At 45.0% G+C, this 22,439-nt stretch overlaps 1 protein-coding gene across 1 annotated transcript; it reads left to right on the forward strand.

The window, feature by feature from the left end:
- The first annotated feature begins 1,661 nt into the window (after positions 1 to 1,661).
- On the forward strand, positions 1,662 to 14,838 carry TEX35 (testis expressed 35). Its single transcript, XM_032602679.1, is given in 8 exon segments — positions 1,662 to 1,751; positions 2,365 to 2,433; positions 3,380 to 3,436; positions 4,142 to 4,201; positions 13,462 to 13,526; positions 13,754 to 13,946; positions 14,302 to 14,345; positions 14,629 to 14,838. Coding segments are annotated over 8 exon segments (639 nt in total). The 3' UTR covers positions 14,690 to 14,838.
- The last annotated feature ends 7,601 nt before the right edge of the window (positions 14,839 to 22,439 follow it).

Below are 22,439 nucleotides of genomic sequence, written 5' to 3' on the forward strand. Positions count from 1 at the left end.
CTTAGTTGCAAAAGGAATCCACATCAGCTGGTTTAATTGTTGGGAGGGCTGGAGAAAGAGGCTGAACTCCCAGCTTCTAGGACAGCATTCAGCCCCTCATCAGAGTTAGGCTTACCTACATGGATGCTGAATAATTTTAGATCCCAGGGGAGGCTACATCCCTTTGACTCTCGAAACACAAATCATAGTTACCCTCAGGATGGCCTCAGTATTCTTCATCACCTGTCATCTGGGCTTTTTACCAACTGCACTGTCCACATACTGCTTCTTGCTCTAACGCTCTTCCAGGATAGTAGAAAAACCAGGAGAAAAGAATGGAGTTGGGTGTAGGAGGGGAGAGGGGACACAGCCAGTTGTGCAGTCAGGCCTGGGCATCAGAGATCGTCCTGCCGAGACTGGCACCCCTCCCCCAGCACAGAGAGTCCCGGATTAGCACAGTACGTGCACCTTGAACCGGAGAGACCTCAGGGCATCCCAACCCAAAATAGCTTTAGGCTCGAGGAAGGGTCAGGAGAGCAGGTGTGTGGGCTTCCAGGAGAAGCTCGTTGTTGAGGGCAGACACCTCCTCCTGGTCTTTGGGTGAGTCCCTCTGGGAAAGGAGCCGGCAATTTTTGCTTCTCCTGGGGCGTGCCTTGTGCTTGGCTGTGGTCCTTCAGGGTGGGCTTTCCAGGACAGCCCCTCTCCCCTTGCAGGAGGGAGACTTCGTGGCTTTGGAACCCAACCTGAGGTCCTCTTCTCAGCGGCCGAGGCACCCCAGGCTCAAAGTTGTGGCGACACTCAGGCCGGCGTGCAGGTCCTGGGCATTGTGACCTTAGCTGTTCCACATACAGAGAGATGGGCATCCTGCCCTCACCTCAGCCTGTAACCTGCAGTGGCCTGGTCCCGGGGGCCCATTGTGGGGAGGTTGGGAAGTTGAAGAACACTCTGGCCTCCTCCATCATGTTGGCCAAGAGGGCAGAACTGAAGAAAACAAACCTGGTAAAGGAGAAACGTTGCTGGCCAATGTGGGGCCTCTTTGAACTCTCACTGGATGGAGTTGGGGGGTACAGAGAGTCCCCAACGAACCCTCGGCTTTTCTTTCTACCTCTGAGCATGATGTGGCCTCTCAGGCTGGAAGGAGGGTGGGGAACGGACCCCTGGGCTTGGGGTGGGAAGGACCCCTGCCAGGAAAAGGAGCACCGAAATGCCCCACCCCTATCCCGGCCACTCCGGAGCCATGACCCCAGCCAGGCCCGCATCTTACCCGCGTGTTTAAGGCACGCAAGAACCTCATCAGATAAAGGTAATTATCATCCACAATTTACAGACGAGGAAGTGAAGGCTCAGAGAAGCTAAATAACGTGCCTAAGTCAAGAACAGCTGGTAAGGAGGGCAGCTGAGACTAGAATTCAAGTCTGTCTGTCTACCTCCAAAGTCAATGCTCCTGAAAAAATACTTAGACGGCTTCCTTGAGTTATCTTAAAGTGTACCCGCCAGCCCTCACCCCCGCCAGCTCCCCAGGGAGAGGGCTGCCTGCCGAACAGGCAGGTGTCACTCATGAGAGGAGTAGAACATGAGAAAATGTGAGTTATCTTGGCTCAGGCGCTGGGGGTATGTGGGCCTGAGCTTAAGCGCAGTTGGACAGGCAGGGTTGGGTGGGTGGAGGGTCCTCCCCAGTCCTGATGCCTGGCAGCCTGAATCCCAGCCTCCTGTCTCTGCAGAACAAGAACTACAAGGCAGTTTGCCTGGAATTGAAGCCAGAGCTGATCAGAGTAAGAAGCTTGTTTGAGGCCATACCGGCAGCCAGGCCTGAGACGCATGGGGAGGTGACTTGGAGTCAGGGGTCATTCGCTGTTCCTGGTGGCCAAGACTTGTCCCAGATGCTGGCGAATATATTGAGAGAGAGACAAGCTCTCTGCTCTCAAAGAACAAAGCAGCTACCTAAATAAATAAGGAAAAATTCAGCAGTTTTACCTATGATGCAGGGAATTAAAATAGGGAGATGTGACCGGGGGGGTTTGCTGGGGGTTGAGGGCATGAGGAAGGCCTTCCTCTGAGCTGAGAGCTGTAGGACAAGCCTGCGGCCCCCTGGAGGGCTGAGGACGAGCGCTGTGGGCAGAAAAAGCAGTGCGCACAGAGGCCCTAAGATGGGAATGAGTATGTCTGTGGAGGGGACAGAAAGCTGAGGCCCAGTGGGCCAGGAAGGGAGTGGAATGAGATGAGCTCAGAGAGGAGAGAAGGATGGAGGAAACTCCTACACAGGTGAGGCCAGGTTACCTCTGCGCTGACCCAAAGGGAGGAGCAGAAACTCGGGGTCATCCCTCCTGCCTCACCCTCCCACACCTGCAGTTTCCAATATTCTGTGTCTCTGTTTCCAACCAACAGACATATGACTACAAAGGAGCTAAACAAGAAGGGCCATTTACCAAACCAGGAGGGACAAAGGAGCTAAAGGTAGGTGTGTGGACCCAGGAGACAGGAAGTTGGATCAGCACAGTGAACAGGTGGGGCCAACAGAACAACTTCTGCAGCAGGTGAACTGCCGGCATCTACAGTTCTGCTCCAGCCCCTGTGACTCCTTTCCTTCTGGTTCTCTCTACTTTAAAATAATTTCAGACTTACAGAATGTTTTCCAAAAAATGGTACAATGAGTTCTAGTATACCCTTCCCCCAGATTCCCAAATGTTGGCATTTTATCTTGGGTTTTTTTTCTCTCTTTCGTATTCACACACCTATATATAACATATATATTTCCTGAACCATCTGCGAGCAAGTGGTTCTCTCAAATTTCGGTATATATTTCCTCAAAACAAGAACACTCTCTTACACAGCCACAGTACAATTATCCAAACATCAAAAGCAGGAAATTAATGTTGATAGAGTTCTCACCTACAGCCCTTATTCTAATTTCACCCGTTATCCCACTAATGTCTTTCATAACAAAAGAGAAGATAACTTTTTTGGTCTGGGATCCAATCCGGAATCACACCTTGCATCTAGTTTCCATGTCTCTTCAGTCTTTTTTCGTCTGGAACAGTTCTTCAACCTTGTCTTTTGGGACACTGTCATTTTTGATGACAAATCATTTATTTTGTAGAATGACCCTGAATCTGGGTTGTCTGATGCTTCCTCACCATTAGACTTAGGCCATGCATTTTTCGGTGGTCACACCACAGGAGTGAAAGTATGACCTTTTCAAAGTGCATCACATCTGGAGGTACAGGATGTCTGTGTGTCCCACTATCCTATTTTCTTAATAGCATCCTTTCTTTCCTCCCTGCTGGCATCTATCCCTCTGCTCCTCTTTTGGCAATGCCCCAGGATCTTTCCTTTCCTCCTTTTGACCGTTTCCCTTCCATCCAAGACATTTCTTTACTCCTTCTCTATTTTATTTTCTCAGAATGAACTCAGGGAGGTGAGGGAAGAGCTCAAGGAAAAAATGGAGGAGATAAAACAGGTAACAGGATGAGACTTTTCAGCTAACGGAGAAAAAGTGTAGCTTCAAGGAAAATGCAATGCCTAACTTTGAATAGTAAAGAAAATCAGAAATTGCATGGAAAAAGCAATCAAACCAACTGAGCCCACATCCCCTAGAATGTTTAAGTGTCAGCAGCTTAGGTTATCTGTTTCTTACTTGTTTGATGCTTAAACCCAAATTTTGAATGATAAGGGCTCTCTAAGATATCTCATTGATAAGGGTGGGGAGATACAACCTTAGTGACAGAGTGAGAGGGGCTGACCTGGAATTGGGGGGCAGTCAGGGACCAATTCCATTGTCCTAATACTCCTCCCCTGAGCAAGCTGCAGAGCAAGAATCCTCTTCTTGTTTCTCTGATGGAATCACCTATAGCCTATTTATGAACAAAGGAAATGCTCAAGCAAGAACGTGTAATTGAAGCTGTGGTCTGAGCTCCACATGGCAGCCTTGCAATGACCAGATCCAAGCTGTGCCAAGGCTGCTGCTGGTGTTGACTTGATGATACACTCACCCTAGTCCCTTCACAGACTCTTGGGAAGAAAATGGCTTTAGTAGGCCATTATTAGAGCATTCCTTAATCTTTATCTAGCTCATTCCAGGGGAGCAGCTGCAGCCCTTAGCTTAAAATGCCTGAAAGACAGCTCCACATTCAATAATGTGCTCTTTGCCTTTCTTCCTCACTAGATAAAAGATGTAATGGACTAGGATTTTGAAAAACTCCAGGAATTTGTGGAGATTATGAAGGTAAGCATTTACTGAGTGCCCTCCATGGGCCAGTACCATACTAGGAATCATGCAAGGAGATGCCAGAGCCTGCCCTACAAGTGCTTACAGCTTAATAAGAGACCCAAACTCTATTGCAAAAAGAATTAAATAACAAGTAAGTACCAAGCTAAATGATGACTGGTTGTCAACTAACCAGGGGTTTAGAGAAATGAGTAATGAATGCGGGTTGGGGTAACCAGAAAAGTCCTTTTAGAGGAAGTGAGCCTTAAGGTGAGTCTTAAGGCAGCATTGGAAGTTTAATGTGACTCTAACCAAGAGCCCAGTAAGATTATTTTTGAACTCAATAATTACTAAAAGGATCATCTAGATTCTAGAATAGCAGTTTACAGACTTTGGTGGGTTTCAGAATCACCAGGAGCACAAATATGGGAAACAGAGCTCAGGCCCTGTGTTGATGGGGCTGGCACCCTGGGGTTTTGTTCACGTTCCCCAGGTAGAAGTTTGAGAACAACAAATGCAGAAGCATAAATAGAAAAAAGCATTTATTTATAAATTTTTCAAGAGTTGTAAGGGAGCATTACTTCTACCAGATATTAAAATCATAATGAAGCCAACTTCATAATCAAATTAAGGTGTTACAGCCCAAGGATAACCAGACAAATGAAGAAGCCAACATAGATAATCCTGTAACAGCCTCTCTGCCTGGGATGCACTGAGAATCACTTCTAAGGATTTCTAAAGTCCATTTACCCAGGCCCTGGCTCAGATGAACTGAACAAAAACCTCCAAGTTTGGGCACAGTTGCTGAAAACTCTTAAGTGATTCAGATGCTTGCTCCTGATGAGAACCAGGTCCTTAGCACTTTAGCAGTAGTTATTAACATTGGCTACGTGCTGAAATCACCTTACTGTGGATTTGAACAGCTCCTCTTTACACCTGGCTGCACCCCATAGCAATTATATCAGAACCTCTTAATATGAGGTCTGCGGACTTCCCTGGAGGTACAGTGGTTAAGAATCCGCCTGCCAGTGCAGGGAACACGGGTTTGATCCCTGGTCCGGGATGATCCCACATTGCGCAGAGTAACTAAGCCCGTGTGCCACAACTACTGAGCCCACGCACTGCAGCTACTGAAGTCTGTGCACCTAGAGCCTGTGCTCTGCAACAAGAGAAGCCACTGCAGTGAGAAGCTTGTGAACCTCAACGAAGAGCAGCCCCGGCTCGCCGCCACTAGAGAAAGCCACGCACAGTAACACAGACCCAACACAGTGAAAAATAAGTTTAAAAAAAAAAAAAAAAGAATGGAGGCAAAAATCAAGATGATACAAGAAATGTTTAACAAAGACCTAGAAGAATTAAAGAACAAACAAACAGAGATGAACAATACAATAACTGAAATGAAAAATACACTAGAAGGAATCAATAGCAAAATAACTGAGGCAGAAGAACAGATAAGTGACATGGAAGACAGAATGGTGGAATTCACTGCTGCGGAATGGAATAAAGAAAAAAGAATGAAAAGAAATGAAGACAGACTAAGAGACCTCTGAGACAAAATTAAATGCAACAGCATTAGCATTATAGGGGTCCCAGAAGGAGAAGAGAGAGAGAAAGGACCAGAGAAAACATTTGAAGAGATTATAGTCGAAAACTTCCCTAACATGGGAAAGGAAATAGCCACCCAAGTCCAGGAATCACAGAGCGTCCCATACAGGATAAACCCAAGGAGAAACACGCCGGAACACATAGTAATCAAATTGGCAAAAATAAAAGACAAAGAAAAATTATTGAAAGCAGCAAGTGAAAATTGACAAATAATATACAAGGGAACTCCCATAAGGTTAACAGCTGATTTCCCAGCAGAAACTCTACAAGCCAGAAGAGAGTGGCATGATATATTTAGGTGCTGGAAAGGAAGAACCTACAACCAAGATTACTCTACCTGGCAAGGATCTCATTCAGATTTGAGGGAGAAATCAAAAGTTTTACAGACAAGCAAAAGCTAAGAGAATTCAGCACCACCAAACCAGCTCTACAACAAATGCTAAAGGAGCTTCTCTAAGTGGGAAACACAAGAGAAGAAAAGGACCTGCAAAAACAAACCCATAACAATTAAGAAAATGGTCATAGGAACATATGTATCGATAACTGCCTTAAATGTGAATGGATTAAATGCTCCAACCAAAAGACACAGGCTCACTGAATGGATACAAAACCAAGACCCATATATATGCTGTCTACAAGAGACCCACTTCAGACCTAGGGACACATACAGACTGAAAGTGAGGGGATGGAAAAAGATATTCCATGCAAATGGAAATCAAAAGAAAGCTGGAGTAGCAATACTCATATAAGATAAAATAGACTTAAAATAAATAAGATAAAATAAATAGATAAAATAAAGAATGTTACAAGAGACAAGGAAGGACACTACATAATCATCAAGGGATCAATCCAAGAAGAAGATATAACAGTTATAAATATATATGCACCCAACATAGGAGCACCTCAATACATAAGGAAACTGCTAACAGCTGTAAAGGAGGAAATCGACAGTAACAGAATAATAGTGGGGGGCTTTGACACCTCACTTACACCAATGGACAGATCATACAAAATGAAAATAAATAAGGAAACATAAGGTTTAAATAACACGACAGACCAGATAGATTTAGTTGATATTTATAGGACATTCCATCCAAAAACACCAGAATACACTTTCTTCTCAAGTGCGCATGGAACATTCTCCAGGATAGATCACATCTTGGGTCACAAATCAAGCCTCAGTAAATTTTAGAAAATTGAAATCATATCCGACATCTTTTCTGACCACAATGCTATGAGATTAGAAATCAATTACAGGGGAAAAAAGGGTAAAAAACACAAACACATGGAGGCTAAACAATATGTTACTAAATAACCAAGAGGTCACTGAAGAAATAAAAGAGGAAATAAAAAAATACCTAGACAAATGACAACAAAAATACGACGATCCAAAATGTATGAGATGCAGCAAAAGCAGTTCTAAGAGGGAAGTTTATAGCAATACAAGCCTACCTCAAGAAACAAGAACAATCTCAAATAAACAATCTAACCTTATACCTAAAGGAACTAGAGAAAGAAGAACAAACAAAACCCAAAATTAGCAGAAGGAAAGAAATCATAAAGATCAGAGCAGAAATAAATGAAATAGAAACAAAGAAAACAAGAGCAAACATCAATAAAACTAAAAGCTGGTTCTTTGAGAAGATAAACAAAACTGATAAACCATTAGCCAGACTCATGAAGAAAAAGAGAGAGAGGACTCAAATCAATAAAATTATAAATGAAAAAGGAGAAGTTATAACAGACACCACAGAAATACAAAGCATCCTAAGAGACTACTACAAGCAACTCTATGCCAATAAAATGGACAACCTGGAAGAAATGGACAGATTCTTAGAAAGGTATAACCTTCAAAGACTGAGCCAGGAAGAAATAGAAAATATGAACAGACCACTCACAAGTAATGAAATTGAAACTGGGATTAAAAATCCTCCAACAAACAAAAGTCCAGGACCAGATGGCTTCACAGGTGAATTCTATCAAACATTGAGAGAAGAGCTAACACCCTTCCTTCTCAAACTCTTCCAAAAAATTGCAGAGGAAGGAACACTCCCAAACTCATTCTATGACGCCACCATCACCCTGATACCAAAACCAGAGAAAGATACTACAAAAAGAGAAAATTACAGACCAATATCACTGATGAATATAGATGCAAAACTCCTCAACAAAACACTAGGAAACAGAATCCAACAACACATTAAAAGGATCATATACCATGATCAAGTGGGATTTATCCCAGGGATGCAAGGATTCTTCAATATATGCAAATCAATCAACGTGATACACCATATTGACAAATTGAAGGAGAAAAACCATATGATCATCTCAATAGATGCAGAAAATAGATGCACAAAATTCAATACCCATTTATGATAAAACCACTCCAGAAGGTAACCTACCTCAATATAATAAAGGCCATGTATGACAAACCCACAGCAAACATCATCCTCAATGGTGAGAAACTGAAAGCATTTCCTCTAAGATCAGGAACAAGACAAGGATGTCCTCTCTCCACTATTATTCAACATACTTTTGGAAGTCATAGCCATGGCAATCAGACAAGAAAAAGAAATAAAAGGTATACAAATTGGAAAAGAAGAAGCAAAACTGTCACTGTTTGCAGATGACATGATACTATACATAGAGAATCCTAAAGATGCCACCAGAAAACTACTAGAGCTAATCAATGAATTTGGTAAAGTTTCAGGATACAAAATTAATGCACAGATACCTCTTGCATTCCTATACACTAATGATGAAAAATCTGAAAGAGAAATTAAGGAAACACCCCTATTTACCACTGCAACAAAAAGAATAACATACCTAGCAATAAACCTACCTAAGGAGACAAAAGACCTGTATGCAGAAAACTATAAGACACTGATGAAAGAAATTAAAGGTGATACCAACAGATGGAGAGATATACCATATTCTTAGGTTGGAAGAATCAATATTGTGAAAATGACTATACTACCCAAAGCAATCTACAGATTCAATGCAATCAAATTACCAATGGCATTTTTTACAGAACTAGAAGAAAAAATCTTAAAATTTGTATGGAGACACAAAAGACCCCGAACAGCCAAAGCAGTCTTGAGGGAAAAAAACAGAGCTGGAGGAGTCAGACTCCCTGAATTCTGACTATACTACAAAGCTACAGTAATCAAGACAATAGGGTACTGGCACAAAAACAGAAATATAGATCAATGGAGCAGGATAGAAAGCCCAGAGATAAACCCACACACCTATGGTCAACTAATCTATGACAAAGTAGGCAAGGATATACAATGGAGAAAACACAGTCTCTTCAATAAGTGGTGCTGGGAAAACTGGACAGCTACATGTAAAGGAATGAAATTAGAACACTCCCTCACACCATGCACAAAAATAAACTCAAAATGGATTAGAGACCTAAATGTAAGATCAGACACTATAAAACTCTTAGAGGAAAACATAGGAAGAACACTCTTTGACATAAATATCAGCAACAACTTTTTTGACCCCCCTCCTAGAGTAATGGAAATAAAAACAAAAAGAACCAAATGGGACCTAATGAAACTTAAAAGCTTTTGTAAAGGAAAGGAAAGTACAAACAAGGTGAAAAGACAACCCTCAGAATGGGAGAAAATATTTGCAAACAAATCAACCGACAAAGGATTAATCTCCAAAATATATAAAGAGCTCATGCAGCTCAATATTTAAAAAAACAAACAACACAATCCAAAAATGGGCAGAAGACCTAAATAGACATTTCTTCAAAGAAGACGCATGAAAAGCTGCTCAACATCACTAATTATTAGAGAAATGCAAATCAAAACTACAATGAGGTATCACCTCACACCAATTAGAATGGGCATCATCAGAAGATCTACAAACAACAAATGCTGGAGAAGGTGTGGAGAAAAAGGAACCCTCTTGCACCTTTGGTAGGAATGTAAATTGATACAGCCACTATGGAGAACAGTATGGAGGTTCCTTAAAAAACTAAAAATAGAATTACCATATGACACAGCAATCCCACTACTGGGCATATACCCAGAGAAGACCATAATTCAAAAAGACACATGCACCCCAGTGTTCATTGCAGCACTATTTACAATAGCCAGGTCATGGAAGCAACCTAAATGCCCAGCGACAGACAAATGGGTAAAGAAGATGTGGTACATATATACAATGGAATATTACTCAGCCATAAAAAGGAACAAAATTGGGTCATTTTTAGAGACATGAATGAATCTAGAGACTGTCATACAGAGTGAAGGCAGAAAGAGAAAAACAAATATCATATATTAATGCATATATGTGAAACCTAGAAAAATGCTACAGATGAACCAGTTTGCAGGGTAGAAATAGAAAGATGTAGAGAAGAAATGTATGGACACCAAGGGGGGAAAATGGTGGGGGGGAGGGATAATTTGGGAGACTGGGACTGACATCTATGCACTGCTATATATAAAGTATATAACTAATAAGGACCTACTGTATAGCACAGGGAACTCTTCTCAATACTCTGTAATGACCTATATGGGAAAATAACTTTTAAAAGAGTGGATATATGTATAGGTATAACTGATTCACTTTGCTGTACAGCAAAAACTAACACAACATTTTAAATCAATTATACTCCAATAAAGATTAATTTAAAAAAAAGAATATTGCCTGACTATATAAGGGAAAAGCTTAACTCAGTTAACAGTATAAACTGAAATAGTATATAAAGTGAATTATAAAAATAATGTATTTAACTGGATGGTCTAAATATAATTACAATGGAAGAAATCACAAAGGAAATATTGTTAATGTTTAACAATACAAAAAAATTAAAAATTATAACAGAAAAGCACCATACACGGAGTGAAAAAGTAAGCAACAGTTTTGGAGAAATAATTTTCCACAAATATGATAGACATAGAAAAAAGCTTTTTATCTGTAACATACAAAGCTCACACAAATCAATAAGAACCAACTAGGAAAATGGGCAAAGGGTATATGTGAACAATCCACAGAGGGGAATATTACTAAAAAGCAATAAATATATTAACAAGTTTTACCTCATGAGTAATCAAATAACTGCAAATGAAAACAATACTTAGATAATTGGCACATTCAAATAAGCCAAGTTGTAATTTATGACAATTATAAAGCAAGATAGGAATGCTCTTGTACTGCTGATTGGAGTACAAGTTTGTACAAAACTAAAAAGGAATTAGACAATAGGTATCAAAAATATCAAAACTCCATGACTTATCAACTCCTTGACTTCTCAGAATTTAACCTATGAGAATAATCAGAAATGCCAGCATGGGTATATATAAAAAGAAGTTCATCACAGGATTATTTATAATAGCAAAAAATTGTAAACAACCACAATTTTCAAAAGTAGAGGAATAGCCAAAAGAAGTACGATACATCTATATAATGAAAATTCACTATAGGAGACAGAATTTAGAAAGAATACTTTTAATGAGAAGTAAAAAAGCAAGATGCAAGTAATATATACAGGCTGACCTCAACAGGTGAAAAGAAATTGGTAAGTAAATATATAGAAAAAAGACTGGAAAGAAATATACCAAAAGGGTTAATTGCTGTTATTGAAAGGTGATGAGATTAATTTTTTCTTTTATATTCCTCTGTATTGTCCAAATTTTCTGCAAAGGGCATGTCTTATTTCTATATCAAAATGCAAACACAGTAAGTGTTTTGTTAGTGGGTAGGACTGGGTATCACAAGGCACAAAGGAGGCTATTTCGGGCACGGGAACAGCTTGCACACAGCATGGAAGCAGGATGAACGCGAAGCTTCTCGCAGTCAGTGGGGAGATCGGTCATAAAAGAGGGATCACTGGGGGAAACTGTGAGAAATAAAATGGAATGGGCACAAAGGCGGTGGATAATGAAGGCTTCTGAAAGACAGGCAGACAGGTTGGGACTTGGTCGTGGAAGCAGTAAGAGGCCCCTGGAGATTCTTAATCAAAGAACATGCTAGGAGCAGCACTTCAGAAAGCTGAGCTGGCAGCTGCTTGCAAGGTGGCCTGGGGGCGCCGGGGGAGTCGGTGGGGGCCGTCTGGAGCAAGAATATCAAACTGGAAGCCGCATCTCCGCTCAAGGTGAAGAAAGCTGGACCAAGTGTAGAAACAGAAGGAAAAGGGTAAATCTGAAAGATGCAGCGAAGGAAAAATAACCTTCTTGGTGACTGATTCAGTATAAAGAATGAAGGAGAGGCAAGCGTGCATGATAACACCAAAGTTTTAATCCGGACGATTAGAAAAAAGTGGTGACAGTGACAGGCTAGTTGGGAAGCAGCTAATTTAGAAGAGAAAGTGAAGAGGTCAGTTTGGAACATGATGAGTTTGAAGTGATGGTGAGACTTTTAAGAATATGGGACGTTTTGACTCTGACATTTTGGACCCGGAGGAATATTGACTTCAAGGATATTTGACTTTATTTACAAATACAAATGTCTTATTCAAAATGTATACGAACATTTTAAAATGCTTTTCAAGAAGATATTTTTTGGAAATCATTTCCATCCTGACGGTGTAATTCCTTGATCAATTTTCTACCCCAGATCAGTAAACTCTCCCTAGATCTTTCATTTTTTATTAAAATGGTTTTCCTTGAAGCAAATTATTTTTCATTTATATTTTGTGATAGTCAATCCAACCCTGTTTTTGTCCTTAACAGATATTGTCACTAATACTGTCACCATCTTAGAAGTTCTTTGTGACCACTATTTCTATCCAATTTTTCCAGGTCAAATTTTACAGATCTAAAATTTGCCAAGAAGATTTTATTATTATTTCAGTTCTTAATAATAAATGTGAGGTGCCATTTGAGCTACTGTCTACTTTATTTTGCGTTGACCATTTCTGCCAGGAGTTGGGTAAAATATGGAACAAACGCAGATACACAGGATCTACGTACATGGCAGGGGTCAAAACACTGGTGTCAGAAACGTCTTTAGGGGGGAGGTCATGGGGTTTGTTTTCTTTTTATAAATTTATTTACTTTATTCATTTTTGGCTGTGTTGGGTCCTTGCTGCTGTGCACGGGCTTTCTCTAGTTGCGGCGAGCGGGGGCTACTCTTCGTTGTGGTGCGTGGGCTTCTCATTGCGGTGGCTTCTCTTGTTGTGGAACACAGGCTCCAGGAGTGTGGGGCTCAGTAGCTGTAGCTCGCAAGCTCAGTAGTTGTGGCTCATGGGCTCTAGAGCGCAGGCTTAGTAGCTGTGGCACACGGACTTAGTTGCTCTGTGGCATGTGGGATCTTCCCGGACCAGGGCTCAAACCTGTGTCCCCTGCATTGGCAGGCGGATTCTTAACCACTGCCCCACCGGGGAAGATTGCATAGGCATTGAACCAAGGCAGATAAGGGTTTTATTCAAGTGTGAGATCAGGTAAAATAGATCCTGGCCTCTGACTCACATGGAGACTTTGGACAAGCCCCCAGTGACTCTGCCTGTGCTTCAGCTTCACTGTGGAATGGGTGAGGTCACAGGGAGGGGTGGCACGTGTCAGGCACATCCTGATGAGCCACCCTACCCAGGGCTGGTGAGGAGTCTTGAGGAAGTAAGATGCTGTGGTGGTCTCTGAGTGGTTTGCAGAGTGAGGCAGGAAAAGGGACTTCAAAAGCCCTTCATGATGATGATTTTAGCTTTGAATTCTCTCTTGAAGGAAATGCAAAAGGATGTGGATGAGAAGATGGATGTTTTAATAAATATACAGAAGAATAGCCAGCTGTGAGTGTAACCTGCACCCGTCTCTCCTCAACCCTAAAGAATCTCCTCCCTTCGCTTTGCGAAGTGTCCTCAGGGTTCAGTGGACTCCCAGATCCTTCAAGGAGCTCTCTTGGTTTCTCTTCCCCAGTGGCTTGTAGTCAAGGCCTTCCACGGCCAACCATGCTACCGGTTATCTCCTTTCCTGTTGAAAATTATCTCCCCAGTTCTGCCCCTCCCTGACTCCCCAGTCCTCTCAGGAGAGGACCAAAGGAGCAGCAAGAACTCAGGCTGATAGGAAAGATGGACACAGACCCACAGATCCGGCAGAAGAAGATGGATGGAGCTGATGGAGTACCACTTGCCCTTCACAAAAAGATGACGGCACTACAACAACCAAAAAAAGATCCAATGGATTCCCTTCACCAATGTGATACCTGCTGTGTAATGAAGCCCTCCCTGCCCCTGCCCCAGTGTTACACCCCTGGGTTTCTGTTCCCCTCGACCTCCCCTGGGCTCTCTCACTCTCTTACCTCTTGCTGTAAAGCACTGGTTCCACTCCTCTCCTGGCCCCAGGATGCCTCCCTAGTCTTGAGTCCTCTCTGGGGTCTTGCCCTATAGGCCTGGGGTGATTCCGAAACCATGACCAAGTAGGACTCAACCCTGGATGCACCTGTTCCCAAGTGCAACTGTATTGTTCTGTCCTTTCCTATAGCAAGACCTGATGAGGTGCCCAGCAGCCTGGCCATCTTGGACCAGGGAAAAATGATCTTTCTGGTGCCGTTTCTGTCCTCCACAGGAAAAATGTTTGTTGTGTGCCCCAAAGAACAACTACAATCAGCGGTAGGTAGACCCATGGAAGCCCCTTATCTCAGTCCGGTGCCCCGTCCTCCCAAAGGCAGTGTGCTCAGGGGTGCATTCCCATCAAATCTCACCCGTGGTTATGGTTATGCAGGCTCTGCCCCATGTCACATCCACTCAGTCTTAGAGGACGTGGCACAGGAAGGAGGACTTGCTTAGCCCAGCCTGGCGACTGCTGCCTAGAGGCCCCCGTGGAGTGGAGGCTGCCTTGCCAGCTGCTGAGCTGACCTTGCCTCAGGCTCCTGACTTTCTCCCCATATAACAGGCAACTTCCATACCAGGCCTGGGCATCCTTTTCACCCTCGGCATCTGGACTTGCTTTCTGATTTATCTGTGCTTCAACTCCTGTGTGACTGAGGACGTAGTTCCAACTTAGTGTCACCGCAGGACCTATGAGCGGCTCCGGTTCAGCCTCTCCCCACTCCTTGAGCTGCACAGCAAATGCTTGCTGCCCTCTTGCATACCACCCTGCCCTTGTCTCCCTCTACCCAGAGAGTAAAATCTTCATTTAAAGCCAAAGCGGGAGTCAAAGCGTTGACTATCAGCCTGAAACTTGAGTGTGCAAGGAGTGTCACTGTTTTGGATTGAAATCAGTGTATTTCAGCCTCCAACCTCTCTTCTTGCTTCCTGATGGTTTAGTGGAAAATTCTTCAGGTCATCTTTAGGGTCTTCCTAAGGATGATCCTTCCCCCCCTCATCCCTGCTTCCCTCCTCTTCACCTGGTTCTGAAAATGTCCCAGGTCAAAAGAGAGGAAGGGAGGCCCTGAAGATACCAGATGCCATTCTGCGTGATCCCAGAAGTGTGCGTGTGAGTGTGTGTGTGTGTGTGTGTGTGTGTGCACGCACACACGCGTGTATGTTGGACAATGGGAGGAACCCCCGGGCCCAGGGTCTTGACCACTGGACTGCCGGGGGATTCCCACACGTGCCAGTTTTAAGAACTAAGACAAGGTCATCAAGGACACAGGGCTGTCAGGATCAGTTGAAGTGCTGAGTCTTTTCTTGTGCAAATGATCGTACACTGCTAATCAAGCCCCCAAGGACTGGTGGCAGTGGTCTCTGCAGTCCCTGTCCCTTGACGCTTTCCAAGCTCCCCCGTGCCCTAGTTCCATGTCATCCAACTCAGAGGCAGCAGAAGGACAACACTGTGTGTTGGGGGGGGATAGTTCTGCCTGGCTGTCATGTCTGCCCTTGGGAATGGATGTTTGGGGAGCCACAGCCTGCCATTCCTGCCAGTGTGCTCTTGGGCCAGCTTTGCTGGTGAGCTTGTGCTTTTTCTGTAGGTCTCAATGTCATGTCATCTGGAAGGGAATTATACTTAACCTTGTGTCTTCTCCCAAAGATGCTATTCCTGTCCCGCGTACAGAGCCTCTTGCGGGGCATTGGCCTGACCTGGGCCACCATTTCTGCTTTGTGCTGCAGCATCCAATTGATCCAAGCAAGGTGGACAGGCAACTCAACTCGCCCAATCGATTTCTTTCCCTGGGAATTTGAAATTGGAATTTGGTGAGACTCAGCTGGCCCCCAGAACTGGACTTATAATTGGGAGCTGAAGAGGCCTCTGCCACCACTGGCCAAAGACGCAGATCTACAGAAAAAATAAATAAATCACTTTGCAGAGAGAGAAGAATAAAACAGAGGGACTGAGAGAAGTGGAGACTCGTGCAGTTCCGCAGAGGGAGCTGGGAGAGCCACTGTCTGGCTCAGGCCCTGCTGGGCTGGTGCTGGCCCCTGCCTTGGCTTCATGAGAGCCTCTGGACCCTTGGACCGAGGTGCACATTTCTGTTTAAGCAGAGTGGCTTTCTGTTACCACCTAACAAGCCTGAGCTGAGGCCCCATGGTTAGAAGGAATGTCAGAGATTGGTCAAATCTCTTCAATTTACAGTGAGGATTCTGAGGCACAGAGAGGTGCAGTGAGGTGCCCTCAGGCACACAGCCCATTTGTGGCAAAGCCAGGACCAGAACCCAGGTTTTCTGACTCCTGGGCCAGTGCTCTGTGGCTCTCTGGGGCTAGCTGTATTTCCAAGGGCAATAAGATGAGATAGAAGGCAGTCAGCTGGATCTGGACATGAATCAGTGGCGTGGTCGCAGGTAAGTCACTTCACCTCTCAGATTGCTTTTCCATCTGGAACGTGGGCATAACCACACCTAATTCAAAGGGGGTGAAGAGGGCATAACCACACCTAATTCAAAGGGGGTGTAATGAGAGTTAGATGAGAGCACATGCAGAGGAATTCAATTCTTTTAAAAAAATTGCTCTGAGAACAACGATGATGAGGTCAGAACTGCGTTTTTCAGATTAAAAGGCTTCAATTCTCCATCCCACCTCCAGTCAGAACCAGGTCTGCAATAAAATGAATTTTGATCTACTCCGATTTTAAAAAATAAATGTTCTGAGAGGAGGAAGGATGTATATATTAGGAAATCAATCAACAAGAAATTATAAAAATGGTATGGGGATTGGGACTGCCTGTTCTAGAGTACAGAGTGGTCCCTTGTAACACAGCATCCCACCCTGTAACCTCGGTGTCTGATTCCAGCAGAGTGAGGGGTAAGTGGCTCACCCTAGCTCACGCACAGGTAACAGGTGCTGCAGCCCCAGGCCCTGACTCAAGCAGTCACCAGAGAAACAGGAGGGTGCGTCATTTGGCAGCCATTAGGCAGGCAGGGCTGGGCCCAGGAGGAGGCCAGGCTGTGTCATCCATTCCCATCACTGCCCTGGGCCCTGGCATGACCGCCACTCACAGCTTCCCTTCTCTCGGTCACAGGCAGCAGCCAGCCCCAAAAGGTGGGTGAGGATGGGCTCAGGTGTCCACCACCACAGATGGGAGCCCCATCTCTCTCAGATGCAACAGGTCTGAGTATATCCATTTCCATGACAATGGGTTACCTACCCATCTTCCTAAGGGGAGTTGCCCTGTCTGGCTCCAGGGACCCCTAGAGCCTCCCTGAACCTCCTTCAGTATTTGAAAGGTCATTTACCCTCCTATACGTGTGATCAATGGGACTCTTTGGTACTTCCCTCTATATTAGATCAAAACACAACCAAACAGAAATCAAATCTCACTTCTGGGGCTTCCCTGGTGGCGCAGTAGTTGAGAGTCCGCCTGCCGATGCAGGGGACACGGGTTCGTGCCCCGGTCCGGGAAGATCCCACATGCTGTGGAGCGGCTGGGCCTGTGAGCCATGGCCGCTGAGCCTGTGTGTCCGGAGCCTGTGCTCCGCAGTGGGAGAGGCCACAACAGTGAGAGGCCCGCGTACCGCAAAAAGAAAAAAATCCCACTTCTGGAGAATGAACAATGAGTCTGAAAGCCCAACCCCAATTCCAACTCTAGAGAACTCAGAAGGTGAGGAATATGCCTTCAGCAGGTGATGGAGCAGAATGGTGCAAGGTTCTGCCCACCTGACACTTTTTTTATCAATATCAGCTTTTAAACGTGACCAAGAAGGTTTTTATTTTTTTTATGGGTGATGTGTTTGTGGGGAGATGAGCAACTCCAATATGAGTCTAATCCATACAATATTTCTGAGGGCAATTAAGTGATACATATCAGATGCTTTAAAAGATGGGAAAAAATTACAGATGGTCACTAGGATTTAGTTATACGGATACTCATCATGGAGTCATTTATGATATATATATTTAAAAATCAGAAACAACATAAGTGGACACCAGTTGGTTAAATAGATTGTGGCACATCTATAAAATGGAATGCTCCACTGATATTAAGAATAATATGTTGTTGAAATATATTTAATGCCACCAAGAGACGTTAATGATATAATGTTAAATGGAAAAAAGCAAGTTATGAAATAAAGTATAAACCCATTTTTGGTAAAAATTTGGTGTGTGTGTGTGTGTGTGTGTGTGTGTGTGTGCACATAGGGAGGCCTGCATGAACTGAAAAGACTTAGAAGGATATATACAAGAATAGAATAACAGCAGTGGTTTTCTCTGAGTAGTAGGATTATGACAATTTATGTCATACTTTGTGCCTATCTATAACCTCTAAAGTTTCTACAAGGAACATGCATCGTTTGTATAATAAAACTAATAACATTTTTCTTTTTTTAAGGAAGAGAAAGGTGGCCCAGGAAGGACCCTTCCGAACAAAGTCAGGTGAGATCTCCCCAAATCCTTTCTGATGGGAAGCACCTTGGACCTTTCTCTTTCCTGGGAGTGGCCAGTGAAGTCATGCCCTGGCTATGTGTTCATCCAGAGGAAGGGGATGAATTAACACCACTAAAATGACAATTTAAAAGGACAATAGAAAACAAAATGAAAATGGCTTTATGTTTTTACCCATGAGTGACACTTATTCGACACGTATTCTCCCACCACTGCTACCAGGGGTCTGTGCACACTCCTCTCTCCTCTGAGGAATTACAGTGGTCTGGAGTAGAGAAGGAGCCCCTGCAGTCTATCCCCAACAAGCCAAACTCGTCCTTTTAGGATGTCACTTAGATCTCGTTGCTCTTATGCTCAGAACTTCCAGTGTTCGCCCATTTCTCTCAGAGCAAAATCCAAACTTGATGCTTGCAATGCCCTGTGGCATCAACCCTGCTACCTTCACACTCACATACTATTCTCCCCCTTTCTTTCTGGGCTCTAGCCACACTGGCTTCTTTGTTCTTCTTCACACATACCGTGTACACTCTTGCCTCAGGGCCCTTGCACTCACAGACATTCCTGCCCATTTCCTCAGCTATCCGTGTGGCCGTCACCTCAAAGTTACCTTCTCGGTGGCACTTTCCCCATCTGTACAAACAAAAATATCCCCACCTCCAGCGTTCCTTATCCTCTTTACTCTGCTTTATTTTCCTCTCCAACTCACTTAGCACCGACTTACATACTATCTATTTCACTTGTTGTGGTCTGTCTTCTTCTACTCGGATGTGAGTTCCTTGAGAGCAGAGATTGTGTTTCTGTCACTGCTCTACGGCAGGACCCAGGGCAGTGCCAAGTGCATAGCAGGGAGTTGACAGGGACTTGCTGAACAGACACATGAGTATAAAGATATTTGCCATGTACTGGGCACTGCAGGCTCTGCACTAAGATCTTCACCTGCACTGTTTCATTTTATTCTTACGATTACCCCCATGAAATCATTCTGTCTGTCTTTCTATGAAGTCATTTAAATGGTCATCCTCCCTATTTTGTATAGGATGAAACAGGCTCAGAGAGAGAAGGTAATGAAAGTAATCTGTCCGAGGTCACAGAATAAGTGGCAGAGCTGGAGTTTGAACTCGAGCATTCTGATGTCAGAATCTCCCCGTGCGTTCCTGGGCCAGCAACATTGGCATTACCTGGGGGCCTGTTAGAAATGCAGAGTCTCAGGCTATATGCCAGACCTACTGAATCAGGACCTGCATTTTAACAAGACTTCTCAGGTGACTCCAGTGTCCATTGTAGTCTGAGAAGCAGTGCTCTATGCTGGGCCAGCAGGTGTATGGAAGATAGGGGGCTTCATTGAGCAAGGGGCTGCCGCAGTTTGGGTTAGTGGCCTTGGGTTCTTTACCCCTGTGGATGGTTCTCCTGCCCGCTACCCTTCGACCCAGGAGCTCTTTAGTATCTGCCGGGCTTTGGGGGGAGCCAAGGTTTGTGATGAGGAGGGAAAACTCAATGCCAACCTCTGTTCAGGAGCCAGTCCTGCTCTGGGCACTGTTGCTTCTCTTTCTTAGAGACAGGTCTCTCAGCTCACTCAGGGAAAACCAGACCTGTGCCTCTTAAAAGCATGAGAGAGAACCCATTGGCATCAGAGATGCAGCACTAAGACTGGAGGAGAAGCTAGTTCCACTTGACACTTAGGCACTCGGGCCAGGGAGGTTGTTAAAACAGAAACAAAACCTACTGTCAGGGCTTCCCTGGTGCCGCAGTGGTTGAGAGTCCGCCTGCCGATGCAGGGGACACGGGTTCGTGCCCCGGTCCGGGAAGATCCCACGTGCTGTGGAGCGGCTGGGCCTGTGAGCCATGGCCGCTGAGCCTGCTCGTCTGGAGCCTGTGCTCCGCAGCGGGAGAGGCCACAGCAGTGAAAGGCCCATGTACTGCAAAAAAAATAATAAAAAAATACCTACTGTCAATTAAATTATTAATGCCTGGGAGCCCACCCCGACATCTATTTTTATCACTGAGCGCCACCTTCAGTCTTGACATTCATGAAGAGTGGGCCTGGAATAAAACCAGAAACCCACCCTTCCAGCCTCTCCCGAGCCCATTCAAAACAAGAGTAAACATAAATGTAAACCCAAGTATGTAAAAACCGACTACAAAAACGGACCAGCAGAGGGCACTGTGACCCCATCAGTCCCTGCCCCACTGACCTCTCCAGAAGGAAAAGCTGCAAAGACACGAGGAAGGAAATCACACAAGATTAGGGGTCTGGGTCCTGGGTCCCACCCCGGCTTCATCTTTGGAATCTTGCGGGAGCCCAGGACACCTGACACCTCTGATCTGTGCCCACCGGCAAGCCAGTGGTCACCCACGTAGGGATCGGTTACAAAAGGCCACCGCCCAGTCTGGCATTTGGGATTCACAATGAAGTGACTTTCCTTTACTCCCTTATTTACTTAACCAGCATTGGTCGAGCATCTGCTGAGCCAGGCACAGGGCTAGACCATGCAATTTTCCCAAAAAGTGGTGCCATAACAATCATTAGATTCTAAGGCTAGCCCCCTAAAGACTTTCAAATCTTTAATATAGAGAAGAGAGAACTAGTGAGATTATTTTCTGTTCTAGGGTCAGAGGAAAGAAATAGGGGAAGGGCAGTGTGGAGGACAGGAAAGAAAGTGTGGGAAGAGCGAGGGGACCCCGGGGAAGAGGAAGGCAGTTTGGCTTCCAACCCCTGCCTGGTGCATATAAAATATGGAACCTTAAAAAGTTCGTTTTGGCTTCCTCCCATTTCCCTTTCTAGACCCTGACTTGGGACTTAGCCTCTCCAGAGCCTCGGACTGCATGGGGCACTCCCAGAGCTCCTGCAGCACGCCCCAGCCCACCCTGCCTGTCGTGGAGGCCATGCTCCAGAGTTTTCTACCCCTCCACTCCCCATCCACACCCCCAGGCCTGTAGCTGCCCTTCTCAGCTCTGTTGGCAGCTGAGTAATCCATTAAGCTAACACACCCTGATATATGGCAGATTGATCCTCCCAGGGACATGTGTATCTTTTCAAGATTACCCAAATTCACCTCTGAGTGGTAGATTCCCAGACAGTGGGCTGGAGGGACGTGACAATTTCAGGCTGTTTGTGTCGGGGGTGGTATTTTGAGAGAAAGGCCAGAGCACCTGCCAAGGGGTGTCTCACACAGTCTCTTAGAGGAGCTGGCAGGAGTGACTTCCAGGGAGGGGGTGGGTGCTAGTATGGAAAGGGCATTGGCAATAAAAGATTTGCAGGTCAGAGATTAATCTCTCTGAGCAGTTTTGAGTGTGTGTGTGTGTATGTGTGTGTGTGTGTGTGTGTGTGTGTGTGTGATTCCCTGTGTGTGCTGGGATAAGGTCAGAGGGCGAAGGCCAGTTTAGGGGAAAAGGATGGACTGCAGGGCTGGATGCAGGAGAACCACTGAGGTAGGAGAAAGGGCCTCCCGGGGCCGGGGCCTCACTGTGGCAGCACCAGGCCTGCCTCTGCAAGGGCGCCCTCCCGGGAGCATCGCTTGGCCGAGCACACTCTGCAGATTCTGGCCGCAGAACAGAAGGCTGCCCTGCACGGTTCCCTGCTGGCCAGAGACCTGCTCAGAAAGTCCTGCCTCGGCAGCTATGGGCGGGCTGGGGTCTGAAGGGCCTGCTGGTGGGAGGTAAGGGGACACTAAGGGGGCAGGGAGGATGGTGACAGGACCATTGCAAAGGCAGACTCCTCCATCGCAGCCATGGGCCACACAGCAGGCTTAACCAGGGTGCTTCGGGCTGAAGTTGTCCTTCAGAATGAATCTTGGGCATCAGGCACATTGCTTCCTCACTTCAGCTGCTCCCAAGGCTCCCAGAGGATCCCAAACCTGCCACTTGTTATTCCTCTGAAAGGGTCCACTGGCTGTGCAGGAAGTGAGGTGAGGAGGGAGGAAACCTCTTTGCTCACCAGGCCTTGGTAC

Source organism: Phocoena sinus, chromosome 1, assembly GCF_008692025.1.
Source record: "Phocoena sinus isolate mPhoSin1 chromosome 1, mPhoSin1.pri, whole genome shotgun sequence".
Classification (NCBI taxonomy): Eukaryota; Metazoa; Chordata; class Mammalia; order Artiodactyla; family Phocoenidae; genus Phocoena; species Phocoena sinus.